The sequence below is a fragment of the Maudiozyma barnettii genome (genome assembly GCF_903064755.1).
Source record: "Maudiozyma barnettii strain CLIB 1767 genome assembly, contig: KABA2_03, whole genome shotgun sequence".
Taxonomy (NCBI): Eukaryota; Fungi; Ascomycota; class Saccharomycetes; order Saccharomycetales; family Saccharomycetaceae; genus Maudiozyma; species Maudiozyma barnettii.
In genome coordinates, this window is record NW_024545240.1 from 732,077 (window position 1) to 755,390 (window position 23,314).

Consider the following 23,314-nt stretch of genomic DNA (forward strand, 5'->3'; position numbering starts at 1 on the left):
AATATAATTAAAAAGTGATATAAAATTATACTCGAAAAGACAATGAGTGGCTTTAATAATAATAATAGTAATAATAATAACTATGGTGATTACTCATATAATCCAAATACAAATATGAACAATAATAATAATAATACTAATGGTATTCGAAATCCATACCAACAAAGAAACATATCAAATGATTCAAGTTATCAGAGTAGTATACAATTAACTCCAACAGAACCATTACAATATGTTACCAATAACAACAACAATACTAATAATTATAATAATAGTAACCCACATGAAAATAATATTCCTGCATCAAATTTGCCTTCCCGTAATTATAGCAATTTTGTAAGTCATCAACCTACTTACGACAATAATAATAATAATACCCAGACTAATAACAATATTAATAATAATGTTATGGCACCACAAGAATATAATGATGTATTTATATCAAATACAACACAACAACCACAAAGAAGGGTACAACCACCAAATATTAATATTACACCTGCTTCCATTGTTGCTAGTGAATCTACACAACAAGGTATAGATTCTCCAAATCCAATATATTCTAGTTTAAATCAAAGACCTCAAACAAATTATTTTAATGATGAAAATTATTACCAAAATACGAATTCTGCAAATAATTTAGAATATCCATCTAATAGTCAATCGAATTTGGTAGATAGATCATATTCACCAGATCGTAATGGTGCTTCACCAAGTATTATGTCCAGTGATGAAGATACAAAACCAATCTTACCATATAATGGGCAACCACAGTCGACAGATCATTTTGATCCTCTGGCGTATCGTGATCCATATGACACTAGTAATCATGATCTAAACGAAGATATTGAAAATAGTTATATAGATCACAATGGTAATGACTATGAAATTAATTCTTACCTGGATAGAAATGGTAATATGATTGATCCATATCAATTTGCTAATAACGGTGCTGACGATAATGAGAATTTTTTGAATAAACCATACAGTCGTACAAATCATTTCGATTATTCATATAGTGATGGTGAAAACAGTGCAGAAGGTAGTGATCTTTCTTTAACACATCGTGATTTAGGTGAGTATGAAAATGATGACTTTCATAATGATTTAACCACATTGGACAAAATGGCTAGAGAAAAGACTCAATCATTGATTTCATCTGCCGATTCTAAGGAAATGCTTTTCTCAACAGAAGATGAAGATAAAATATTGAACAATGATGGTAGTAACAAATGGTTACCAAAGAGAGAAGCTACTGAGGTAAGAAAATTTAAATTATGGAGAGGTAATTTTATCTTCGATTCTCCAATAAGTAAAAATTTGATTGACCAATATAGTAAGGCTGTAGATAATCCAAGTCTATTGTCAAATGAATTTAAATTTATGAGATATCAAGCAATAACGTGTGAACCCAATCAATTGGCTCAGAATAACTTTACGGTTAGACAATTGAAGTACCTAAGACCAAGACAAACAGAAATGATGATTGTTATTACGATGTATAATGAGGATCACATCTTACTGGGTAGAACACTAAAAGGTGTTATGCAAAATATAAAACATATGGTCCGTAAGAAGAACTCGAGTTCATGGGGCCCAGATGCTTGGAAAAAAATTGTGGTTTGTATTGTCTCTGATGGTCGTTCCAAGATAAATGAAAAATCGTTAGCTTTAATAAGTTCTCTTGGATGTTATCAAGATGGGTTTGCAAAGGATGAGATTAATGGTAAAAAAGTAAATATGCATGTTTACGAGCATACCACGATGGTTAATATAGATAATATTGGTGAAGATTCCGCTGAACTAGTTGCCAACGAAACTACTGTTCCTGTACAATTGTTGTTTGCCTTAAAGGAACAAAACCAAAAAAAGATCAATTCTCATAGATGGGCCTTTGAAGGTTTTGCTGAACTATTACAACCTAATATTGTAGTACTACTTGATGCAGGTACCATGCCTGGTAAAGATTCTATCTATGAATTATGGAGAGAATTCCGTGCACCAAATGTTGGTGGTGCCTGTGGTGAAATTAGAACCGATTTGGGTAAAAACTTCAAAAATCTGGTTAACCCATTGATTGCGTCTCAAAATTTTGAATATAAGATGTCAAATATTTTAGATAAGACAACGGAATCTAACTTTGGTTTTATTACTGTGCTACCAGGTGCATTTTCGGCCTATAGATTTGCTGCTGTTCGTGGTGAACCTTTAGAAAAATATTTCTATGGGGAGAAAGTTGCTGAAGAAGGATTACATTTCTTCTCTTCAAATATGTATTTGGCTGAGGATCGTATTTTATGTTTTGAAATTGTCGTGAAAAAGAACGCAAGCTGGGTTCTAAAATATTGTAGAAGTTCGTATGCATCTACAGATGTTCCAGAAAGAGTTCCGGAATTCATTTTACAAAGAAGACGTTGGCTAAACGGTTCATTCTTTGCAGGTGTTTACTCATTTGCCCATTTCTATAAAATTTGGACTAGTGGACATAATATTGGTAGGAAATTCCTGTTAAATCTCGAATTTATTTATCTGTTATTCAATACTGTTGTGGCATGGTTCCAATTGAGTTCTTTCTTTTTGGTTTTCAGAATTTTAACATTGTCAATAGCTGTTTATTATAATGCTGTTTTTGGTATTTTATCAGTTGTCTTCTTATGGTTATATGGTATTTCTGTCTTTTCGACGTTTATTTTGTCGTTAGGTAATAAACCACCCAGTACAGAGAAATATTATGTTTTGAATTGTTTCTTCTTTGCTGTGTTAATGGTTTACATGATTTTCTGTAGTGTATTCATGAGTGTTAAATCCTTCGAAAGTATTCTAAATTCTGATAATATCACATTTAAAGGTCTAATTTCAAAAGAAGCTTTTAGAGATCTAGTAATCTCTATGGGTTCCACATATGTGTTGTATTTTGTCAGTTCTATCATTTATCTTCAACCATGGCACATGTTTACCAGTTTTGTTCAGTATATTCTGTTAAGTCCATCATATATTAATGTTTTAAACATTTACGCTTTCTGTAATGTTCATGATATTTCTTGGGGTACGAAGGGTTCGGTGGCTAAACCATTGGGTAAAATTACAACCAAGGAAGATGGTACTTTCAAGATGGAAATTTTAGTGTCCAGTGAAGAGATTCAATCCAATTATAACAAATATATGAATATTTTAAGTCAACCTGAGCAAAAAGAAGAGATTTCCAAAGAAGCATCGCTAGAGGAGAAGAAACCAGGTTATTATGCCAATGTTAGATCTCTTGTTATTATCTTTTGGGTTATGACTAATTTCGGTGTGTGTGCGGCTGTGTTGGAAACTGGTGGAATTGGTGATTACCTTTCTATGAGAAGTGCCCGTAAAAATAATACTACAGGGACAGCTTTATCTGCCACCGATATTGAAAGACCATTACTAACTAACAAGGCTACCGTATATTTTACTATCATTTTGTATCTAGTTGCATTATCTGCATTGATTAGATTTATCGGTTGTTCCGTATACATGGTGGGTAGATTCTTTAAGAGAATGGGACGTAGATGAAAATATATATAATGTTATTTATAGTTACGGATCATTTTATAAAAATGATTAATCCTAAAAGAAATGCATGATTTTTGAACTCGTAGATTATTTTTATATATGGGAATATTGAATGTTTTGTACTTTTCTATATCAGGGTATCATATCCCTTATGGCATTTTGACCTTTAAACTGTGGTATTATCCTTCTTTTTTTTACGCCTTCGGCACTCCCCACAACTAGGCGAAATCAGTCACTCATCGTGAATGTGTATTTAAATTATTATTAGTCAAAACAATATTCAACTATAGTTTAAATAATATCTGCACTATATACTATATAAAAGAGGAAGACATAGTTAATTTACATAGAATATTATTTTGTAATTTGATTTCGAAACAAACGATTATAGTTTTTAGCATTATTCTGGCATAAACAAAATATATATAACGAAATATACCAACATTCATTAAAAAACACAATAAAAGAAAGAACGGCTAGAAATGTGTAGATTTTTAATATTCAAAGGGAAAGAACCAATAAGGTTATCACATCTATTGACGAGACCTGCACATTCTATTATTAACCAATCCTTTGACAGTCGATTAAGGTTAGATACAAGGCGACCAATGAACGGTGATGGGTTTGGTGTTGCCTACTATCCTGAAGATCAAGAATTAGATGTCGATGGACCATGTATGTTTAAAGCTATCACTCCTGCATGGAATAATCAGAACTTAGAGACACTTGCAGAGAAGACTAAATCAGATTTGGTATTTGCACATGTCAGAGCCTCTACTTATGGTGTATTATCTGAGACTAATTGTCACCCTTTCACGTATCATAACATTTGTTTCATGCATAATGGTGGTATATCTAATTTTAATAAGATAAAAAGGAGGTTATTAAATCATATCAAGGATGAATATTTAAATTACGTACAAGGAAGTACTGATTCTGAATTTGCATTTGCATTATTTTTAGATACATTAGATAAATTTGGTTGTGATCCTAAACAGGTAATGGGTGATTTTGGTCATGTTGCCCTAAGACAATCATTATTGAGAACAATAGAATATATTAAGGATTGGACCAAAGAAGCATATACAGGTGACGAACCATGGGAACCTTCGTTATTAAATTTTGCTATCACTGATGGGTCTACAGTAGTTGTATCGAGATATATTACTTCTAAGACGGATGAAGCAGCATCATTACATTTCAGTTGTGGTTCAAGTTTTGTAGAGAGTTCACCTGGTGAATATCGTATGGAACGTTTAGATAGAAATCAAGATGTTATCATGGTTGCATCCGAACCGTTAACTTTTGAAAGAGGTGATTGGACTGCAGTTCCAACCAATAGTGTGCTTACGATAAAGAAACAAACGATATTGATGCATCCTATAATAGATGAATATTATCAACAAGATCCATTATATCTTAGAAGTTCTACATTGGTTGAAAATAGAGGTTTTATGGGTACAGTACCAGTTGGGAAGTCAGTCGAGAAGAATGTTCCACCATTAGACAGAGAAGGTCGTTTGAGGCAGCTATGATATTATTATTTTTTTGCAAAATATATACAGGACCATTCAAGAATTAGATGATGTTACATAGTGTAATTAAATACAGCAATAAAATTCCCTTTTTACAGACACTTTATTTTCCTTATCTTTAAATAAATCAGAAAAGTATAGCATTTTACTGAACAGCCTTACCTCATTCTTCAGCTTCTGGTCATTGGGTATTTTGTTTATTTCATTTTACATCTGCAAATTAGTTGAGTATTATATATATTTAAATATCGATAAATGATTATTATACATAGTGTGTGCTAGTCGTATATTATGATTTCAACCTGAACTTTCTTAATGAATGCAAAAATGACATAATTTCCTCATTTAAAACGACAAGAAGCAACAAGCACTACAGGCTGTGTATCTGTCTCGTTTGAACAGGATAATGATAAAAAAAAGCAGAACCCTTTTTTAAATTCGAATTGATAGTTAAAATAAATATTTGCAAGACAAGACAAGACAAGACCAAATAGAGAAGCAGTACAACGGAACAATAATAAAAAAACCATATCCGAATGAGGTAAATTGAAAATAGTAAACTAAAACGGATAGAATTTAAACAATTAACTAAATAATGATGAAGATTGTTTTGTTTTGTTGTGTATGTTTTTGATCTTATTCGTTATTTTATTCAAAAACCTCTGCATAGCGAAGTCATTGTTCCGTTCAAATTGTTTAAGGAAGAGAGACAAATACAAATACAGAGACTGGTATGGTAAGCAGTATTTCCATACGTACGACACCCACTGTGTGAATAATGAAAAATAATAAGCCGTCGCGTGGTTTTCCAAAGTTTGGGTGATGTATTGTGCGGCGCTGTCTTTGGGAAAAAGAAGAAAAGTGCGCGATATTTTTTTTCAATATTTATATATTTGTCTCTCTCCCTCTCCCTCTCTGTGTGCAAAACTTTTTCAGAGTGAATAGTAAACAAGAAAAGAAGCGAAAGAGAACACTTTTAGTGAAAAAGTGAGTTGATTGTCATTATTATTACTACTGTTACTACAGTTTACTAAACGGTTTGGGACAAGATATACAGATAGACAAGGTAAGAAATGGTTTTCCACCTCGTTAGAGTGAGTACTATTTGGGAATATCATTTGAGTACCCTTTTTCTGTTCCTTAATTTAGCTTGATAGATACACATCTAAACGTATTAGTGAAATGAGTGAAAAAACCAAAAAAATAACAATAATAACAATAATAAATAATAAGTTGCCGATGACCAACCGCAATAATTCATGTCTTTTTGCTTCTCATGATCTTCTTCTCTCCATTTATAGAGTGATTGTTCGGTCTTGTTTATATCTCTCTGTTTGCATTTGCTTCTCTAATAACTAAATTAAGTATTTCCTTTAAAACTCATTCCATTCCTCCTCCTTTTTTTTATATCCCTCTTACCTCTTCTTAGGTGTTTTGTTCAGAATTTCATTATTTTTCCATTTATGTCCATCTTTACTTTCTATCATTTAAGAGATATCACTCTTCCATAATTTAGTTTTTTTTTCTGTAATTTATTCGATAAAGTCATGAAATATTATATATATACTTTTTCCAGTTAACTACATTTAATAATCTTGAACTTTCTTTTTACCTCTTGACACTATATATTACGTTTAATCTTTATTAATAACGAGTTATATTTCCTTTTATAAAAACAAAATAACCAACATCTTTTATTGATTATATTGACTACTTTTAAAAAAAAAGTTTTTTTTATTATTTAATTTTATCAGAAGGAGGTTGAACATTATTATCTAATACACTTTGAAAAAGGAAGAAAGATATACACATATATTTATAAAGGAGAAAAATAAATAAATAAAGAGAATTGAATCCGTATTACAATTTAAATACTTCCGTTCCCATATATTACATTTCCAATCTTTATATTTTTGTTTATTTTGTTTTTACATCAATAAGATAATACTCATAAAAAATATCAACAATGAAGTTCTCTACTGTTGCTACATTATCTCTAGCTGCCACCTCTCTAGTGGCTGCAGTTGATCAAAACAAAGAATATACTACTACTAAAACCATGACTACTAAGTACAACCATGGTAAGGATACTTATGTGTATACTACCACTTCTACTCATACTACTCATAAGTATGGTAAGTTTAACAAGACTAAAAAATCTCATGCTCCTACTACATCTGGTACTTACAAGAAGGGTAGATTCAATAAGACTAAGAAGTCTCATGCTTCTACATCTTCTGGTACTCACAAGAAGGGTAGATTCAACAAGACTAAAAAGTCTCATGCTTCTACTCCTTCAGGTACTTACAAGAAGGGTAGATTCAACAAGACTAAAAAGTCTCATGCTTCTACCTCTTCTGGTACTCACAAGTACGGTAGATTCAACAAGACTAAAAAGTCTCATGCTTCTACCTCTTCTGGTACTCACAAGTACGGTAAGTTTAACAAGACCAAGCATCATTCTACTTTGAGTGGTCTACCACAAGTTAAGCATGCTAATGCAGCTGCTGGTTCTCCAAGTCAAGTTAACTCTTTCCAATTGTTTGGTTTGACTGCCGTTTCTGCTTTTGTTACTGGTGCCTTACTATTATTATAATTGTAAAGACTATATTGACTTTAAGCAATTAACTATCTAAAGGTTGTTGTTTTTTTATCACCCTTCCCCCCGTTTTACTTTTTTACAAAAAAAAAAAAATAATAATGTTACGAATTTCTTTCCTTAAGTAACGTAACTATTTTTATCCTCCATATCAACTTATACCAAATTAATTAATTAATTAATCCATCCTCCCTACCTTTTGGGAAATTGTAAATAATGTGCGTGTGTTTTCTTTTTTTCCCTCTTTTCTTTACATTTAATTACAATTATACCATAAAATGGATACTTTCTTCATGTGTGTGTGTGACAAAATGTGAGTTAGTCAGTTTCGATAGATAACTACTGTTGAACTGTAAACTTTTGTTTTTTTATCTCTAACTTTCAATTTTAAATTTTTTTTTCTTTTAATCCAAATTTGTTTTAACAAAAATGGAATCTTATAGAATGTGCAGTCCAATATTAGTCCAAGACTTTTTTTAATTTTGTGCTTTACTCAACCTTAACCCTTTCCCATTAATTGAACAAAAAGAATGTTCAAATATATCATAGACAATTGAAACATTTATTTGTTATGGATAAAACGAGTCGATTTTTCCTTTTAATTTTATTTCTTTTCCTGCTACTCCCTCTACTTATGTGAATCTTTTAACGACATTTGAACCTTTTTTTTTTCAAGAGTTAAAGATTTGGTTTGTTTCGTAACTACTTCTGATTATTTTTTTTAAGATTTTCAAAGATAAGTGTACTAATTTTTATTATTTCTTTTATCCTTTTCTTTAATTGTGTGTACCTAAGAAAATGATGACTTGCAAGAAATAAAGAACTAGAAACATTATATTGTTACGATCAATTGAAATTTTACTATCTTTGTGTGTATTTAAAATGATAGTTTTGATTTCCTTATTCTTTAGATTTCTTTTAATGTAAGGTTTAATTTTTTACATATGTCATTGGGAGATTATTTGGTTGAAGAAATTTTCGTAAAATGTTTATCATTCTCGTATTATCAATTCGATTGTTATTATATAAATATTATACTTATATAAATATATCTAAGTACTTCATTTAATTGATTAGTGTGGTATCAAAAATCTATTCTCGTTCTCTTCTTCTTTTGGGAACGTATAACTAAAATTACCCTGTGGTATTCGTACTAAGTGACTTTGCACTAAAATTGTAAATGAATATATTTTTGCCGTTCTTTTTCTGTTTGTTTGTTTGTTTTTGGCTCTGTGTCGCGCGCTTAAAATTTGGTGGTGGCAAAGGGAGAAAAGAAAGGAAGAAAAAGAATTTAGTTAGAGGGAACAACAATTTATAACAATTTAAGATAATGAAGATACAAGAAGAAGACAGAAAGAGAAGCAAAAAAAAAAAGAGAATATTAAAGCGAAGATATTAAACTTATTTAATTTTATTTTAATTTTCTGGTTTTGGGACTTAACTACATTTTCTCACAAAGGAAGCAATTTAAAGGTTACTAGAATTGTTTAACAAAGTATATTATATTAATCGAATATCGGTCTGAAGGTATACTGAGCATCTCTTTCCAATTTTGAAAAAACTAGTCCTTACATTATTAGATAAATATCGCAGAAAAGTGTGTTTTATTTATATCCATATAGTACAGTTAGAAGAAGAAGTGAACAATGGAAGATAACGAATCGAGCACTAATAAGTTTGTGCCAGAGTACAGACGTACTAACTTCAAGAACAAAAGTAGATTCACTGCTGATGAGTTACGTCGTAGAAGAGATACTCAACAAGTAGAACTAAGGAAAGCTAAAAGAGATGAAGTATTAGCTAAGAGAAGAAATTTTGTTCCACCTACGGAAGGTGAGGATTCTGAAGATGAAGAAGATAATCAAAACGCTGACCAACAATTTTATAATCAATTACAACAGGAATTACCTCAAATGATCCAACAGATTCAATCTAATGATTTACAAGAGCAATTATCTGCCACTATCAAGTTTAGACAAATTTTGTCTAGAGAATATCGTCCTCCAATTGATGTAGTAATTCAATCTGGTGTGGTACCAACTTTAGTAAATTTTATGGATCAAAACCAACCTGAAATGTTACAACTAGAGGCAGCTTGGGCTTTAACTAATATTGCTTCTGGTACCTCAGAACAAACTAAATATGTTGTGGATTCTGGTGCTGTTCCATTGTTTATCCAATTATTGTACACAGGGTCTGTTGAGGTTCAAGAGCAAGCCATTTGGGCCTTGGGTAACGTTGCTGGTGATTCTACCAGTTACAGAGATTATGTTTTACAATGTGGCGCCATGGAACCAATTCTAAACTTGTTTAACTCTACGAAGACTTCATTGATTAGAACTGCTACATGGACTTTGTCCAATTTATGTAGAGGTAAGAAACCTCAACCAGATTGGAGTATCGTTTCTCAAGCTTTACCAACCTTATCTAAATTGATTTATTCCCTTGATGACGAAACTTTGGTTGATGCTTGTTGGGCTATCTCTTATTTGTCTGACGGTCCACCAGAAGCCATTCAAGCAGTTATTGACGCTAGAATTCCAAAGAAATTGGTTGAATTGTTAGGTAGTGCATCTACTATGGTTCAAACCCCAGCTTTACGTGCTGTGGGTAACATTGTTACAGGTAATGATTTACAGACACAAGTCATTATTAACTGCGGCGTCTTGGGTGCTCTAAGAAATTTATTAAGTTCACAAAAGGAATCTATTAAAAAAGAAGCTTGTTGGACTATATCTAATATAACTGCAGGTAATGCTGAGCAAATCCAAGCTGTCATTGATGCTAATGTTGTTCCTTCTTTGGTCGCAATTCTAAAATCATCCGACTACAAGACTCAAAAGGAAGCTTGTTGGGCTATTTCAAATGCTTCTTCAGGTGGTCTACAAAAATCAGAAATTATCAGATACTTAGTATCTCAAGATTGTATAAAGCCATTGTGTGATTTATTAGAAATGGCTGATAATAGAATTATGGAGGTAGCTCTAGATGCATTAGAAAATATCTTAAAAGTTGGTGAAAAGGATAAAGAAGCTCGTGGTTTAGCTGTTAACGAAAATGCAGATTTGATTGAAAAAGCTGGTGGTATGGAAAAGATTTTCAATTGTCAACAAAATCAAAACGATAAAATTTATAACAAGGCATTCAACATTATTGAAACATATTTCGGTGAAGATGATGAAGTCATTGATGAAAGTATGGCTCCAGAAACCAGTGGCAACACATTTGGTTTTGGTTCTAATGTTAGCCAACAATTCAACTTCAATTAGTTTCAAATTAATACAAAAAAAAACATCAGAAGTTCATCAAAAGCTGTAGTCATGTTTAATATAATCGGTTATATGTGTATATATGTATATGTATAATTCTATATAATATTAAAAGAATTAAAGAATTTATTAGTAAATACGGAAGTAAAACCCTTTTAACAAAATCATTTATGCCTATGTGGATTATTGACAATTTTTTTGTATATGTCCGCGTTTCCCGAAGTTTATTTGTTTTGTTCATGTTACAAAATGATTATGCCAGAATTGATATAAACAGAACAAGATTCGTTTCATTAAGATATGTCTCTTTCAAATGAAGTAGCCAGGTATCAATTGCGAATTATTTTGCTATATATAATTCTCTATTCTGTACTATTTAAATTATAATTGCTATTTTTTTCATTATCATTAACTGATCTAACTAGTATTTTATGGATGAACAACGCTCGATATAGTAGACCTCCCGGTCCCTCAAATATATATAGGCCTTCAGAGTCAGAAAGATTACAAGCACAACAAAGAAACAGTCGACTACGGAATATACAAGAGAAGAGATATTCACAACATCTCGATGTTAAAGATGAACCAAGATTGAAGAAAGCGTCAAATGATTTTAATATGTATGGTCGCGTTAAAGATGAAATTCATATTGAGAATAATGAAAATGAGGATGATGATATGGATTATGAAGTAAATATTTCAAAAGACCATAAAGCATCTCCGTTTTATGACTATAATGCAAACACAAAAAGTAGTATACCGGATGTATATAATGACCTTGTAGAAGAACCATCACCTGTGCCCAGGGTTATGTCTCCAAATTCTTTTTTAAAATCAAGAGGATATCCATCATCTTCATATCAAGACAATCTAATTACTGAAAATAATATTAAGGACAATAATCGAAATAATAATAATATATTTGCCTTTCAAACAACAAAAAAAGATGTAAAATCGGACGAGCAAAATAATGTAGGATCTCGTACTTTACGAAAACTTTTGGGGGAACCGTTGCCATTACCATATTTAGAAAATGATATTAAACAAAATGAGTATGTGGGGGATCATCATATGACCATTTTGACCAAAAACAAACTAGATAATAAAAGTAAAAATTTCAATGATAAATTTAAACGACTGGTGTCACAGGACAAAATAAATGTAGCTAAAAGATTAAAGGAATTGAAGCATAATGAGTATGATAATGCTAATGATAAAGAGAGTGATATTACTACTTATTCTGTTCCATCTATGAACCAATTACCTAAGTTTGGAAATGAAATACGGCACTACAGATCTCATTCCAGATCACAAGCACAGGATGCATCATTCACATCTACACAACCTTCGGTTCAATTTTCAACAGATAATCATCAGGATAGCTTAGAATCAATCGATTCCGACAATGAAGTAAAAATCAATTCAATACCTGACCCATTAATATTATTAGAGTTACAAAGAACCCTTGATGCAAATGGTGAAAAGTTAGATTTGATCATTGCTATGTTGAACAATTTTACAATGGAACCTCATAAAAAGACAATAACAATAAATCGTTTCTATTCGAAACACATGTTAATACGGACAATCTGTACTATTACACTTGTATTAAGCATATTTTGCGTGTATTATTACCAATATTATATATATTAAAAGTATAATCCATTCATATGTAACTATAATAATATATTATATATAAAACCTTTCTTTTGATTGCGGATCATTTCATTTAGTCATTAAAATCATTAGAGGTTGGTTTCCCATGTTCACTGTTCATATATGTGTCAATTGCAAGAGAGAAGGCTGCGAACCCAGCACACCCTACTAATGCTGCTTGAGGGCCATTCTTATAAGCCAACCCACCACCTGTTATGCAACCTGCCCATAGCCCATTATATATATCACTCTTTGCTCGTACAGATTCTACTACACATTCTACACCAGAGTATATTAGCCCCATGTAACCAAAATTCTTTGCACTAGAGTACGATCTTTTCCCCATATCAGCGAATTGTAATTTTATTTGTTGTGTCATCGGTATTTCTGCAATTTTACCAACGTTCGCAACGCCACTCAATGGTGAATGTAAAGGTGTGTCATAGGCCATTGAAGCCATAAATAGGCCTAGGACACCACCAAGACTGAACCCTGTAACCCCACTTATTACTGTTTTTCCAGGACATGAAGACATGAAGCCAATCATCATCTGTGCACCTCGTTCACTTTGTTCCATTTGTGATAGTTCTCTAAATGGTTTATTAGTAGGTGGAGCCATTGTATGCTCCAAACCAAAACCGTTGTAGCCCATTGTCTATATTTGTGGATAGTTCTAGATTTATTATAAAGATTATTTTTGAATGCGTATTGTTAATAAAGTTTAGTAAATATATATTTATGCTGTTGTTGTTAAATAATCTTGCGATGAGATCAGCTTGCCTTTAATTTTTGTTTGGTAGGTTATTTTCCGAGTCATCCGATTTTAAATGAAAATAAAAGTTAGATTGATTCGAACATTATCTACTAAACGTAAACAAAAGGAAAATAAGAAACAGAGGCCAATAGAGTGTTGTTACAGATTAAGGTTGCAATGGAAAGTTCAATTACGACAAACATCATTGCCAAACAAAGTCTCAATGGATTACAACTAACCGATATATTAGATAAAGAGGACAAAGAGTGGTCTACTAATGTCCTCTGCCTCAACCAGTTGCAACACGGGGGAGAACAACATAATATCAGGCCATTAGGCAGACCCATTATTGAACCAAGTAAGTCGAATAGATCACCACGGTCAATTATATGTCAGGATCTTTATTGGTCTCTAGACGGTCGGTGTGTCACAGCAGTGACTGATGATCATGCAATAAGGCGATACATGATAGCTCATGATTCAAATGGTAAGACGATATTACAATTAACAAATCGTGTTTTCAAGAATCAAACAATTGTATCGTCAGAAATGGTACCAAATGATACATCTACAATAGCGATAGATAATCCAGGAGAAAAAATTCTTATAGGGTCTAGAAATTTACCAATCCAATTATATTCTTTAAATTCCACGAATGATGACGTCACAAGCGATACTCCTCTTTTCACGTATTCTACAATGAATCCACAGAATGAGGTCTTTGAGACCCCGTATAGTATAAGTTCCTTAACACAAGAAACTTTTCTTGTGGGTTCAATTAGAAATTCAGTCTCATTGTATGATATTTCATGTAAGGAACCGATACGGAATATACGATCTGATAAGATTAAATCTGGGAAAGCCCAATATAAGTCTATTGTCTCATGTTTTGATGAAGGATGCACAGGTGTTACTAATAGTAACGGTCATAACGATAATTATTTAAGGACAAAATATTTTGGAACTTATAAGAATGAAATATATCGAGTTGATCTTAGAGTAAACCGTAAAGGAATGGATTGTGTACAACAGAATAACAAAAAAGGAAATGGGATATATCAATTGCTTAAAAGTGAAAATGGATTGTATCTATATGTGGTAAAGAGGCAAAGTAATCAAATCAGTATATATGATATAAGAAAACATGGATCTTGTCTCAATAGTTTAAAATTACCATTTATGATAAAGAATCAAAAATTTAAGGCGAATATATCAAGTTTCAATGGGTTATCCATAGGGACTACAGCTAATAATATTATAAATTGGGAGAGAAGTATCGTGGAGTCTGGAGGTATTACAAGGCATGATTATGAATTAGATATTAAATTTTCCGATAATAAAAGTATATTAACAACGATGACAACTTCGATTGGTGGCTCGATCGAAGAACATCCAATCGGTACACAACAAGAACGACGGATAAATATTGTAAAGCAGAATCCTGAATACTTGGATCAAACGGTTGTCTCATATTCTCCGGATAAAACTGCGTTACCAAATATCACACAAGACGCCTCAGGAATATGTCTGATTGATACACCTTGACTTCGTTCTATAAATAATGGACAGATTATGTTATCGTGAATCGAAGCATGTCACTATATATCCTGACTGACGTTTAACATTTAGTGACACTACATTTCCCCATCACTTCTAACGAGGCGGTCGACTATCAAAATTTCAATCGACACAGATAGCCCCACCAATGGAAATAGCCAGCGAAACAACCGCAGAGACCGTCCTCATCCCCCCCCCCCCATAGCGGCAAAAAAAGAAATGCGAAAACGAAAAACGAAAAACGAAAAATTTTCGCGACGAAAAAAAAAGAGAAGAAATTCAGCGAAAGCGACAGCAGAGTGGAAGTGGAAGTGGAAATGGGAGGGCCATCCATCCTCATCACCATCGGTAGCTCCGTTTTGAAACTCTGGTTAGTCGACTGATGCCCATCGCTAGTAGTACGCCTAATGGTGAAGATAGTGATGAATTCAATATTTTTCGATATTCTTCGGATTACATATATATCAGTATTACTTTTTATCTTATTTACATGATGGAGGTGATGGAGGATATTATCAACTTCTTAATTTAAAAAACTATATAATTTACTGTACATCGTTCACCTTTCGGATCCTACTACGTTATAACTTTGAGAAATTTTTTTTTCAGCTTCTTACCGAACAATACTAATAAATAATACGTAAAGGCTTTTTTTTTAGTAGCCATTCCATTGAAAAGAAGAAATAGAGATTTAGATATAGATATATATATATCAAAGTATAGATCTAAGTCGTACTACCGTTAAATATTACATTAAGGAATCTAACTACTATCTTTTTTTATTTTTCCATATTTCGTTATTTTTAAATCAGTACCAGAACATTATCTCAAAAAAAAGAAAAAAAAATACCCTTTTGAATTTTATGAATAAGATATAATTAAATGACTACTCAGGAGAATATTAAACCATTAGTGGACAGAATATTATCAAATCCTTTACATTTTAAATTAGCCTCTAATAAAAAGACTTCTTTAAAGGCTTCTATTACATCATCAGAATTATTAAAGAATCCATCGTATTTAGTGATTAGATCAGCTAATAATAATAATAATAATAGGAATGCAGTAGCTAAGAAAGGTAAAGATAATTCAAATATAAAAGAAAACGAATTTCAATCTACAGAAAAGGATTCTTTGTCAAATAAAAAATCGAAAACTAAGAAACCAACATCGATGGCTGAAGCTTTAGCAATGTATGCATCTACCGCTACCACCATTTCTAAAACTGTTAATAGTAGTAATAATAACCATGCCGATACTAATATTGTAACTACTGATAACAAATCGGATCCTATCGATTCAATTCAACCATCTTTATCTTTGCCAACTACTCCAGAGGGTACTAATGATGAAGTGATAGATGATAGTACTAGTAGCGAAGACGTGTTTCATGAAGCCAAAGAATATATATCATCAGCAAGTGATGAAAATGAAAGTACAGGCAACGATGATACAACTGACAATAAGATATCCGACATGGTTTCTTCTTTGATTTCAGAACCAAAAATATCTTTATCAGATACTGATAATAATAATATGGATGAAGATCTGGGTGAAGATATAGGAGAAGACATTGGAGAAGATCTTGAAGAATCATTAGAATTGGATATCGAGACTAAGAAAGATGGCGAATTGGCTAGCAATAATGAGGATGAGGATGATGACGGCGAATGGGAAGGACAACTAGATTCAAGTGAACAAGAACATGATGAGGATGAAGGTGATGGAGATCAAGAAGATGACAGCTTAAATAGCAATAATAAAGAAGTCAACAATTTAGAAATTCCAGAAGATGAGAAACGTGCTCTTTATGATGAATCTATGGAATATGAAAGATCTAAAAAAGAAAATGAACAATTAAAAAAATTAAAATTAGATATAACTATGCGTGATATTATTCATCCAAAGAGGGAAAATATTAACAATGACGAAGAAGATAAAGAACAGAATCGCGACAATAAAATTATGAAATCTAGAAACGTTAATTACATGGATAAGAACCATGAACAAGATGAAAATGAAGATGAAGATGCTGAGGGGGATGAGGCATTGAAACATAAATTACCTTTATCTCAAAGGTCAGTAACACCCCCAACAACAATATCTGATATTGATGATTTTTATAAATTCAATGAAGAACAAAATGATCAAGGTTCTATTTTACCTTCACGTATACTGAAAAATTGGGGTCCAGAGTTCTCAACGCTAAAACCTCGTGGACTATTAAATCATGGTGTCACTTGTTATACCAATGCAGCAGTGCAGGCAATGTTACATATTCCAGCAATTCAACACTATTTGATTGATATCCTAAACGGTAAATATAATAAAGAACTTAAACAAAATTCAGTTTCTGAAATTTTTGCCGAGACCAGTAAGAAAATGTGGCTTCCAAATGACAAAAATAAAAAGAAAACCAGTTCTTCTGGGTTTTACGATCCAAAGAGATTGATCTCGAGGTTAGAAGATATAAATTTTTCGATGAGTGAATGGCAACAAGAGGATTCTCATGAGTACTTCATGTCTCTAATGTCACGTCTACAAGAAGATTCTGTGCCACCAGGTCATAAATTGACAGAATCTATCATATACGACATATTTGGTGGCCTTTTGAAACAATACGTCACTTGTAAATCATGTGGCGAAGTTTCAAAGACTGAACAGCCATTTTACGATTTGTCATTACATTTAAAGGGTAAAAAAATCGTATCACTTTCTTCAGATGATAAAAAATCACCAAAGGGTCAAGAGAGAGAAAATTCTAAGTCTCCTGCGAAATCTCCCCAAATTTCGAATGGAGAAAATGGTGAAGCTATTAACCGTAGATTTTCTATTGAGAAATCCATCAAAGATTTTTTCAATCCAGAATTAATTAAAGTGGATAATGAACATAAAGGTTACGTTTGCGAAAAATGTCATAAGACAACTAATGCTGTGAAACATAATGCTATTTTAAGAGCCCCAGAAACATTATTGGTTCATCTAAAGAAATTCAGATTCAACGGAACATCATCTTCTAAGATGAAACAAGCTGTGTCATATCCAATGTTTATGGATCTTACAGAGTATTGTGACACAGAAGATATTCCATCTGGGAAAAAACTTCTACCCGTTAAATACCAGTTGATATCTGTTGTTGTTCACGAGGGCCGTTCATTATCATCAGGGCATTATGTCGCTCATTGTAAGCAACCGGACGGTTCTTGGGCTAATTATGATGATGAATATATTAACAAAATGTCAGAAAGAGACGTTTTGAGAGAACCAAATGCATATTATCTAGTTTATACTAGACTAACACCTAAAGCCATAAAATTGAAAAAATCGATCCCACAAAGCAGTTTCCTATCATCAGTATCTAATGGTATTTCTAACAATGAAGGTAGAGACAACAGATCGGTAGCCACGACTAATAGTAATTCCTCAAAAAATAGCAATAACAAAAACAAAAAGAATAAGAATTGGAATAAGAACAAAAAGAGAAGGTTTAACAAATATTGAAAATACTTTCTTGAATACTAAGCATAAATCCTTATCATCGATTAGGTATCATAACTCATGAGCATTCATTTAGCACTACTTTTTTAATAGAAAAATACATAATTAATTAAAATTCAAAAAAAAATAATAATAGATAATTCATTTAATTTTAAACCGTTGTCGATTCAAAATATATATTTAAAGATATCCTTTAACACATGATATCTAAAGAATATTTAAGTTTTATGTACAGGTTAGTGGAGTAATTCATATGAATGGGATAATGCACGGTAATAAGAAAATATAAAAACATCATGGAACAACTCTAATACCCATGCTCTTAGCAACACCAATAACAGACTTTACAATACTTTCCATCTCTAATAATGAATGTCTTTGATCTGTCTTTTTAATCTTTGCTATTTCATATACATGTTTTAGAGAAAGCTGGCCAACTGTACCTTCTTTAGCTTTTTGGTTTGGTGTGCCGCATCCCTTTTCTATTCCAAGGGCCTTCAAAAGTAAATACCCAGTTGGAGGTGATTTTAGCTCGAATGTAAACGTCCTATCTGGTTTAACGGTAATTAAAGTTGGAATAGGGATTCCTGCCTCATAACTAGCTGTTCTGGCGTTAAATTCTTTACAGAAATCAATAGCTTTGATACCTTTAGAGCCCAAAGCTGGACCAACTGGAGGAGAGGGAGCTGCTTGACCAGCTGCGACTATCAATTTCACGAGAGAATTCTTGGCTGCCTGAGACATATCTTTTTAACGTGTAGTCTGTTTACTGGTTCTATGGTAAAAGTATGTAGTTTATCTGCTCAAACTGTCGTTTATATGTGTTGTCTACCTTACATGTTATATTTATTATATATATTGTAATGTCATTGTTTCACTGTTCTTATTTTTTTTATTTTTTTTATCGCCCAGACAGTGAGTAAGTTCCGAAGACTATCGCATCAGACTAATGGCCCTCCAATTAAATGAAAATGCAATCGAATTATGTGATCAAATATTTGAAACCATTATTAATGGTAAGAGTGTATATTACCATTAGACTACACATTGTATTTTTTGGCACATAATGGCATCTTATCACCAATTTCATTACTGTAAAATTGCTTCAATTTTAGAATAGATAATATGTACTTATATATAAAGACGTTACAAGAACTATACATATTGCATCATGTTGTTCTTTTGCGAATCATTTATTGGTGATCAATGATGTTGCTTAGTAGTGTTATTTGTTGTAGCTGCATTTTTCTCTTTCTTCTTCTTCTCTAGGCCTGCAATATGGGCTTCACTTTGGTCGACTTGTGTATGTGTATGATCAGAAGCGCTAATAACGTTTGTTCTAGATTCATTTTCAACAACTGAACACATATCAATACTGACAACCCATGGATCTTCCATGATTTCATCGATGTTAGCTCTACAAGCAGGGGCCATGTCTACCATTTTACCAATAATATGTTGAGATTCTTCCGGTAACGAATGTAATAGTCTTTGTGGTCCGATGTTTAAGTTGTTAGGATCGGCAGAGTTGTTAAAAGAAGATTTCTTTTCAGAGTCAGGTTGCTTAACATTATCATAGGATGGTGGGTCTGGAGTTCTTGTTACCAGTGCACTTAGGGAATCACAATTTCTACCAGAACAGAACAATTTGAATGAGTTATCCCTTAATTTCGGAATCTTCCAAGGAAATTTCTTCAACATCATGCAAGCGAATATGATAGCAGAAGACCAAATATCAACAGGACGAGGATCGTATTTGCTAAATATGCAGACTTCCGGTGCTAAATATGGATCACTGCCAACAATACCACTAGATTCAACTAGAGTTTTTGAAAATGGATAAGAAAATACTACAGCTGCACCAAAGTCAATCAATTTTACAATACCATCTTTATTTATAACACAATTATCCAATTTCAAATCTCTGTGTGCTAATCCAATACTATGTAAATATTGGATACCAGTTAATATTTGTTTAAAACTACAGCATATCTCCTCGTATGACATTTTGTTACTCATAACAATAGCGAATAGATCGTATTCACAATATTCCATAACTTGTAAAATACGGTTGCTCTCATAAGTTATTTCAATGGTTTCTATAATGTTTGGATGATTCAAAGTGGTACCGATACAATATTCAGAAGTAATCTTCTTCACATAATCTCTTTTAGTTTCATTTTCAAATTTAGATCTAAACTCTTTAACAGCGAAGATTTTATTGTCTGTAATTCTTTTAATCAACTTGACGGAACCTCCTGCACCTGCACCCAAATCTTCGCCAGTACTAATATAACGTTTAGAAAATGGTAATTGATTCTCTCTGGAAGAATTATGATTTACCGATGAGGCAACATAAATGGTCTCACCATTCATACTACCATAGGAACCTGGTGCGAACGGAGATTTATTGGTACCAATAGTTTGGTGAGAAACGTTGCTTGGTACAGGGACACTAGTAACATTAGAGTTATTTATATGAGAAGTACCATTGCTTAAATTACTTGAACTTTTCTTGAAAAATGATCTTAAATTAGAAATTGAAGAATGATGAGATCTCGGTATACTCTGGCTAGGTGGGTTACTATTAGTATTATCGTATTGAGCGTTCGGCGAACCATAAGTGGATTCTGAATATGAACTGGAAGGTTGTCGAGAGGAAGAGTAGATACTAGTAGTCCTGGCTCTAGTAGGCTTTGGTATGGCAGTTCCATTGCTAGAACTACCACCGACTGAGTTGTGTGGTGTATGACCATTTGTTGGATTACTAGTTGTATTATTATTATTATTATTATTATTATTATTATTATTATTATCATAATAATGAGGAGAACCTTGTTTGTCTTTCGTAGGTTTTGAGAAAAACATGCTACCAAATTGAGATGAAAATGAGTTTGATCTAGATACAGAATTTCCATTTGCCTGTTGTAGGTTGCTTTGCGATGCACTTTGTAATTTTTGTTTTGAAATTACAAAACGTGGTTCTACAGAATCAACTTGTGGTGATGAAATAATATTAGAATCAATTGCAGATATATTCTTTGGAAGGCTACTCCCATAGACTTCCAACCATGAAGAGGTCAATGAAGAATTATTTGAGCCGTGGGAGTTTAAACCATGTGTGCTATCTTTATTTGAATTCGGTACAGAGTAAGGAATACTTGAGGATAGTGAAGGGATATTTCTACCGTTGGATATACTATTACTAGACCTTAGGGAATCTCTTCTTATTGGATACCCGTTATTAGAATACGATGTAGATTGGTTGCCGGAGATTGAGTTATTATAATTATTATCAATAAATGATCCTGTGTTGGAAGTATATAAGGAGGCTGTATGCGCAAAATTGGCATTCAAAAAACTTGAAGACACAGTTGGTGTATTGTTTGCATTATTATTATTATTATTATTATTGCTATTATTTGTCAAATTTGAATCAACACTGCCATGATGTGCATCATCTTCAGAATCAATCTGAGTAACTGTAGTCACGCTTGTTGTAGTTCTTCTAGGTTGAGTTTGTCCCAGATCTAAAGTTCTGGAGGTTGTACGTAAAATGGTAGGACCATTTCTTGTAACTTTAACATTCCCTGGACCCAAATCATTTATATGTTGTGGGTTTTTAGTTTCACTAATGGTAGCTAATGAAGAATTACTTTCTGAGGAATGTTCATTCTTCTTTTCCTGTAACAATTTAGTTAAGGAGGACATGACAGATATGGGATATTTTCAAGAAACAAACTGTAGGTTAAAAGGAAAGATGGTTGTTCTCTTGTAAATAACTCGATTACAATAAATAGGAACAAAAGAGAGAGAGAGAGAGAGCTTCCCTACTACAATATATGTCTAGTTGTCTCAATGAAAATAAAATATGGATAATCCCAATGAGATGATTAGGGAAAATAGCAAATTATGATAAATAAAATACTGATCTTAACTTAAAAATGAGGAAAAATGTTATTTATTATATTCACTAGGATTGGAATATGATTATATCTATAAGTGAAATTTGAGTAATCCTATTCGTTTTAAAAGGTTCTTTAATTCACTTGAAAATTAATTATGTAACTGACTCTATTACTTTATGAAGGATGCAGCTACTGTAAACTGTCTCAACTGTGGTGATTTTTTCTTAATTAAGTTGCGCAACCAGAAAGATAAGAAGCGGATTTCGCACTATTTCACTGTGATAAAAAGCAAATTAATAGATATAATGTGACTGATATATGGATTAAGGTGAGTCCTTTTATCAAATGGTAGTTGTTCTCTTATTATATTTATCTTCTATGGTATATATACCGATATTGTCCGCAATAGTTTTTGATTAATAATAGTACAATAAATATAGATGTATGTAAATATGATATTTCAAATATCGATAGGTTACAAAATATTTATATATATATAAACAAGCAAAGGGTATTTATTTATGTAAACGGAGACCTTTATATCAAGAACACAGATATCGATACTGTATACAAAGCATTGTTCTGATTTGGATTTAGTATTCTTGATCTCTGTGTGTCGTAGTGGCTTGTTTCCCCTTTGAATATTCTCCAAATTTTGCAGAATCAGTTTAAAAGAGAACTGAAAGCAAACAAAAACAAAAACGAAAAAGTACTCTCGTACTCATTGGATGTATTCTTGTGAATGGAGTTAACAATAGATGATATACTGCAGTCTCCGATGGTAATGGTAGAGTGACCGTAATCCTGTACATTTGAATGTATTACATCTGTTGATAACGATGATTTGTCATTGAATGTCATTGATAACGGCGACTCACGCCATTACAATATTCCGGACGCAGTCTTTGTACGATTGCGTCATTTCGCGCGCTGTTTTCTTTGTATTAGTGTGATCTGATTGATGCAGTGGATAATAGATAGATACATATATGGATAGA

At 32.3% G+C, this 23,314-nt stretch overlaps 10 protein-coding genes across 10 annotated transcripts; 7 read left to right on the plus strand and 3 right to left on the minus strand.

Annotated features, from left to right (window-relative positions):
- Positions 1-114: 114 nt before the first annotated feature.
- CHS1 (chitin synthase I) lies at positions 115-3,540 on the plus strand (the record flags this gene model as incomplete). Its single annotated transcript, XM_041549790.1, has 1 exon — positions 115-3,540. One exon carries the CDS (start codon positions 115-117, stop codon positions 3,538-3,540), a length of 3,426 nt encoding a protein of 1,141 aa, XP_041405724.1.
- Positions 3,541-4,022: 482 nt separating this feature from the next.
- On the plus strand, positions 4,023-5,075 carry DUG3 (glutamine amidotransferase subunit DUG3; the record flags this gene model as incomplete). Its single annotated transcript, XM_041549791.1, has 1 exon — positions 4,023-5,075. One exon carries the CDS (start codon positions 4,023-4,025, stop codon positions 5,073-5,075), a length of 1,053 nt encoding a protein of 350 aa, XP_041405725.1.
- Positions 5,076-7,041: 1,966 nt separating this feature from the next.
- On the plus strand, positions 7,042-7,671 carry KABA2_03S07524 (uncharacterized protein; the record flags this gene model as incomplete). Its single annotated transcript, XM_041549792.1, has 1 exon — positions 7,042-7,671. The coding sequence occupies one exon, from the start codon at positions 7,042-7,044 to the stop codon at positions 7,669-7,671; it is 630 nt and encodes a 209-aa protein (XP_041405726.1).
- Positions 7,672-9,320: 1,649 nt separating this feature from the next.
- SRP1 (karyopherin alpha) lies at positions 9,321-10,943 on the plus strand (the record flags this gene model as incomplete). Its single annotated transcript, XM_041549793.1, has 1 exon — positions 9,321-10,943. One exon carries the CDS (start codon positions 9,321-9,323, stop codon positions 10,941-10,943), a length of 1,623 nt encoding a protein of 540 aa, XP_041405727.1.
- A 435-nt stretch (positions 10,944-11,378) lies between these two features.
- On the plus strand, positions 11,379-12,596 carry KAR1 (Kar1p; the record flags this gene model as incomplete). The annotated part of the gene is made up of 1 exon (XM_041549794.1): positions 11,379-12,596. The coding sequence occupies one exon, from the start codon at positions 11,379-11,381 to the stop codon at positions 12,594-12,596; it is 1,218 nt and encodes a 405-aa protein (XP_041405728.1).
- A 76-nt stretch (positions 12,597-12,672) lies between these two features.
- On the minus strand, positions 12,673-13,251 carry KABA2_03S07590 (mitochondrial import inner membrane translocase subunit TIM22; the record flags this gene model as incomplete). Its single annotated transcript, XM_041549795.1, has 1 exon — positions 12,673-13,251. The coding sequence occupies one exon, from the start codon at positions 13,249-13,251 to the stop codon at positions 12,673-12,675; it is 579 nt and encodes a 192-aa protein (XP_041405729.1).
- A 279-nt stretch (positions 13,252-13,530) lies between these two features.
- SWT21 (Swt21p) lies at positions 13,531-14,898 on the plus strand (the record flags this gene model as incomplete). The annotated part of the gene is made up of 1 exon (XM_041549796.1): positions 13,531-14,898. One exon carries the CDS (start codon positions 13,531-13,533, stop codon positions 14,896-14,898), a length of 1,368 nt encoding a protein of 455 aa, XP_041405730.1.
- An 894-nt stretch (positions 14,899-15,792) lies between these two features.
- UBP10 (ubiquitin-specific protease UBP10) lies at positions 15,793-18,411 on the plus strand (the record flags this gene model as incomplete). Its single annotated transcript, XM_041549797.1, has 1 exon — positions 15,793-18,411. One exon carries the CDS (start codon positions 15,793-15,795, stop codon positions 18,409-18,411), a length of 2,619 nt encoding a protein of 872 aa, XP_041405731.1.
- Positions 18,412-18,702: 291 nt separating this feature from the next.
- Positions 18,703-19,152, minus strand: MRPL19 (mitochondrial 54S ribosomal protein uL11m; the record flags this gene model as incomplete). Its single annotated transcript, XM_041549798.1, has 1 exon — positions 18,703-19,152. The coding sequence occupies one exon, from the start codon at positions 19,150-19,152 to the stop codon at positions 18,703-18,705; it is 450 nt and encodes a 149-aa protein (XP_041405732.1).
- A 459-nt stretch (positions 19,153-19,611) lies between these two features.
- NPR1 (serine/threonine protein kinase NPR1) lies at positions 19,612-22,119 on the minus strand (the record flags this gene model as incomplete). The annotated part of the gene is made up of 1 exon (XM_041549799.1): positions 19,612-22,119. The coding sequence occupies one exon, from the start codon at positions 22,117-22,119 to the stop codon at positions 19,612-19,614; it is 2,508 nt and encodes an 835-aa protein (XP_041405733.1).
- Positions 22,120-23,314: the final 1,195 nt, after the last annotated feature.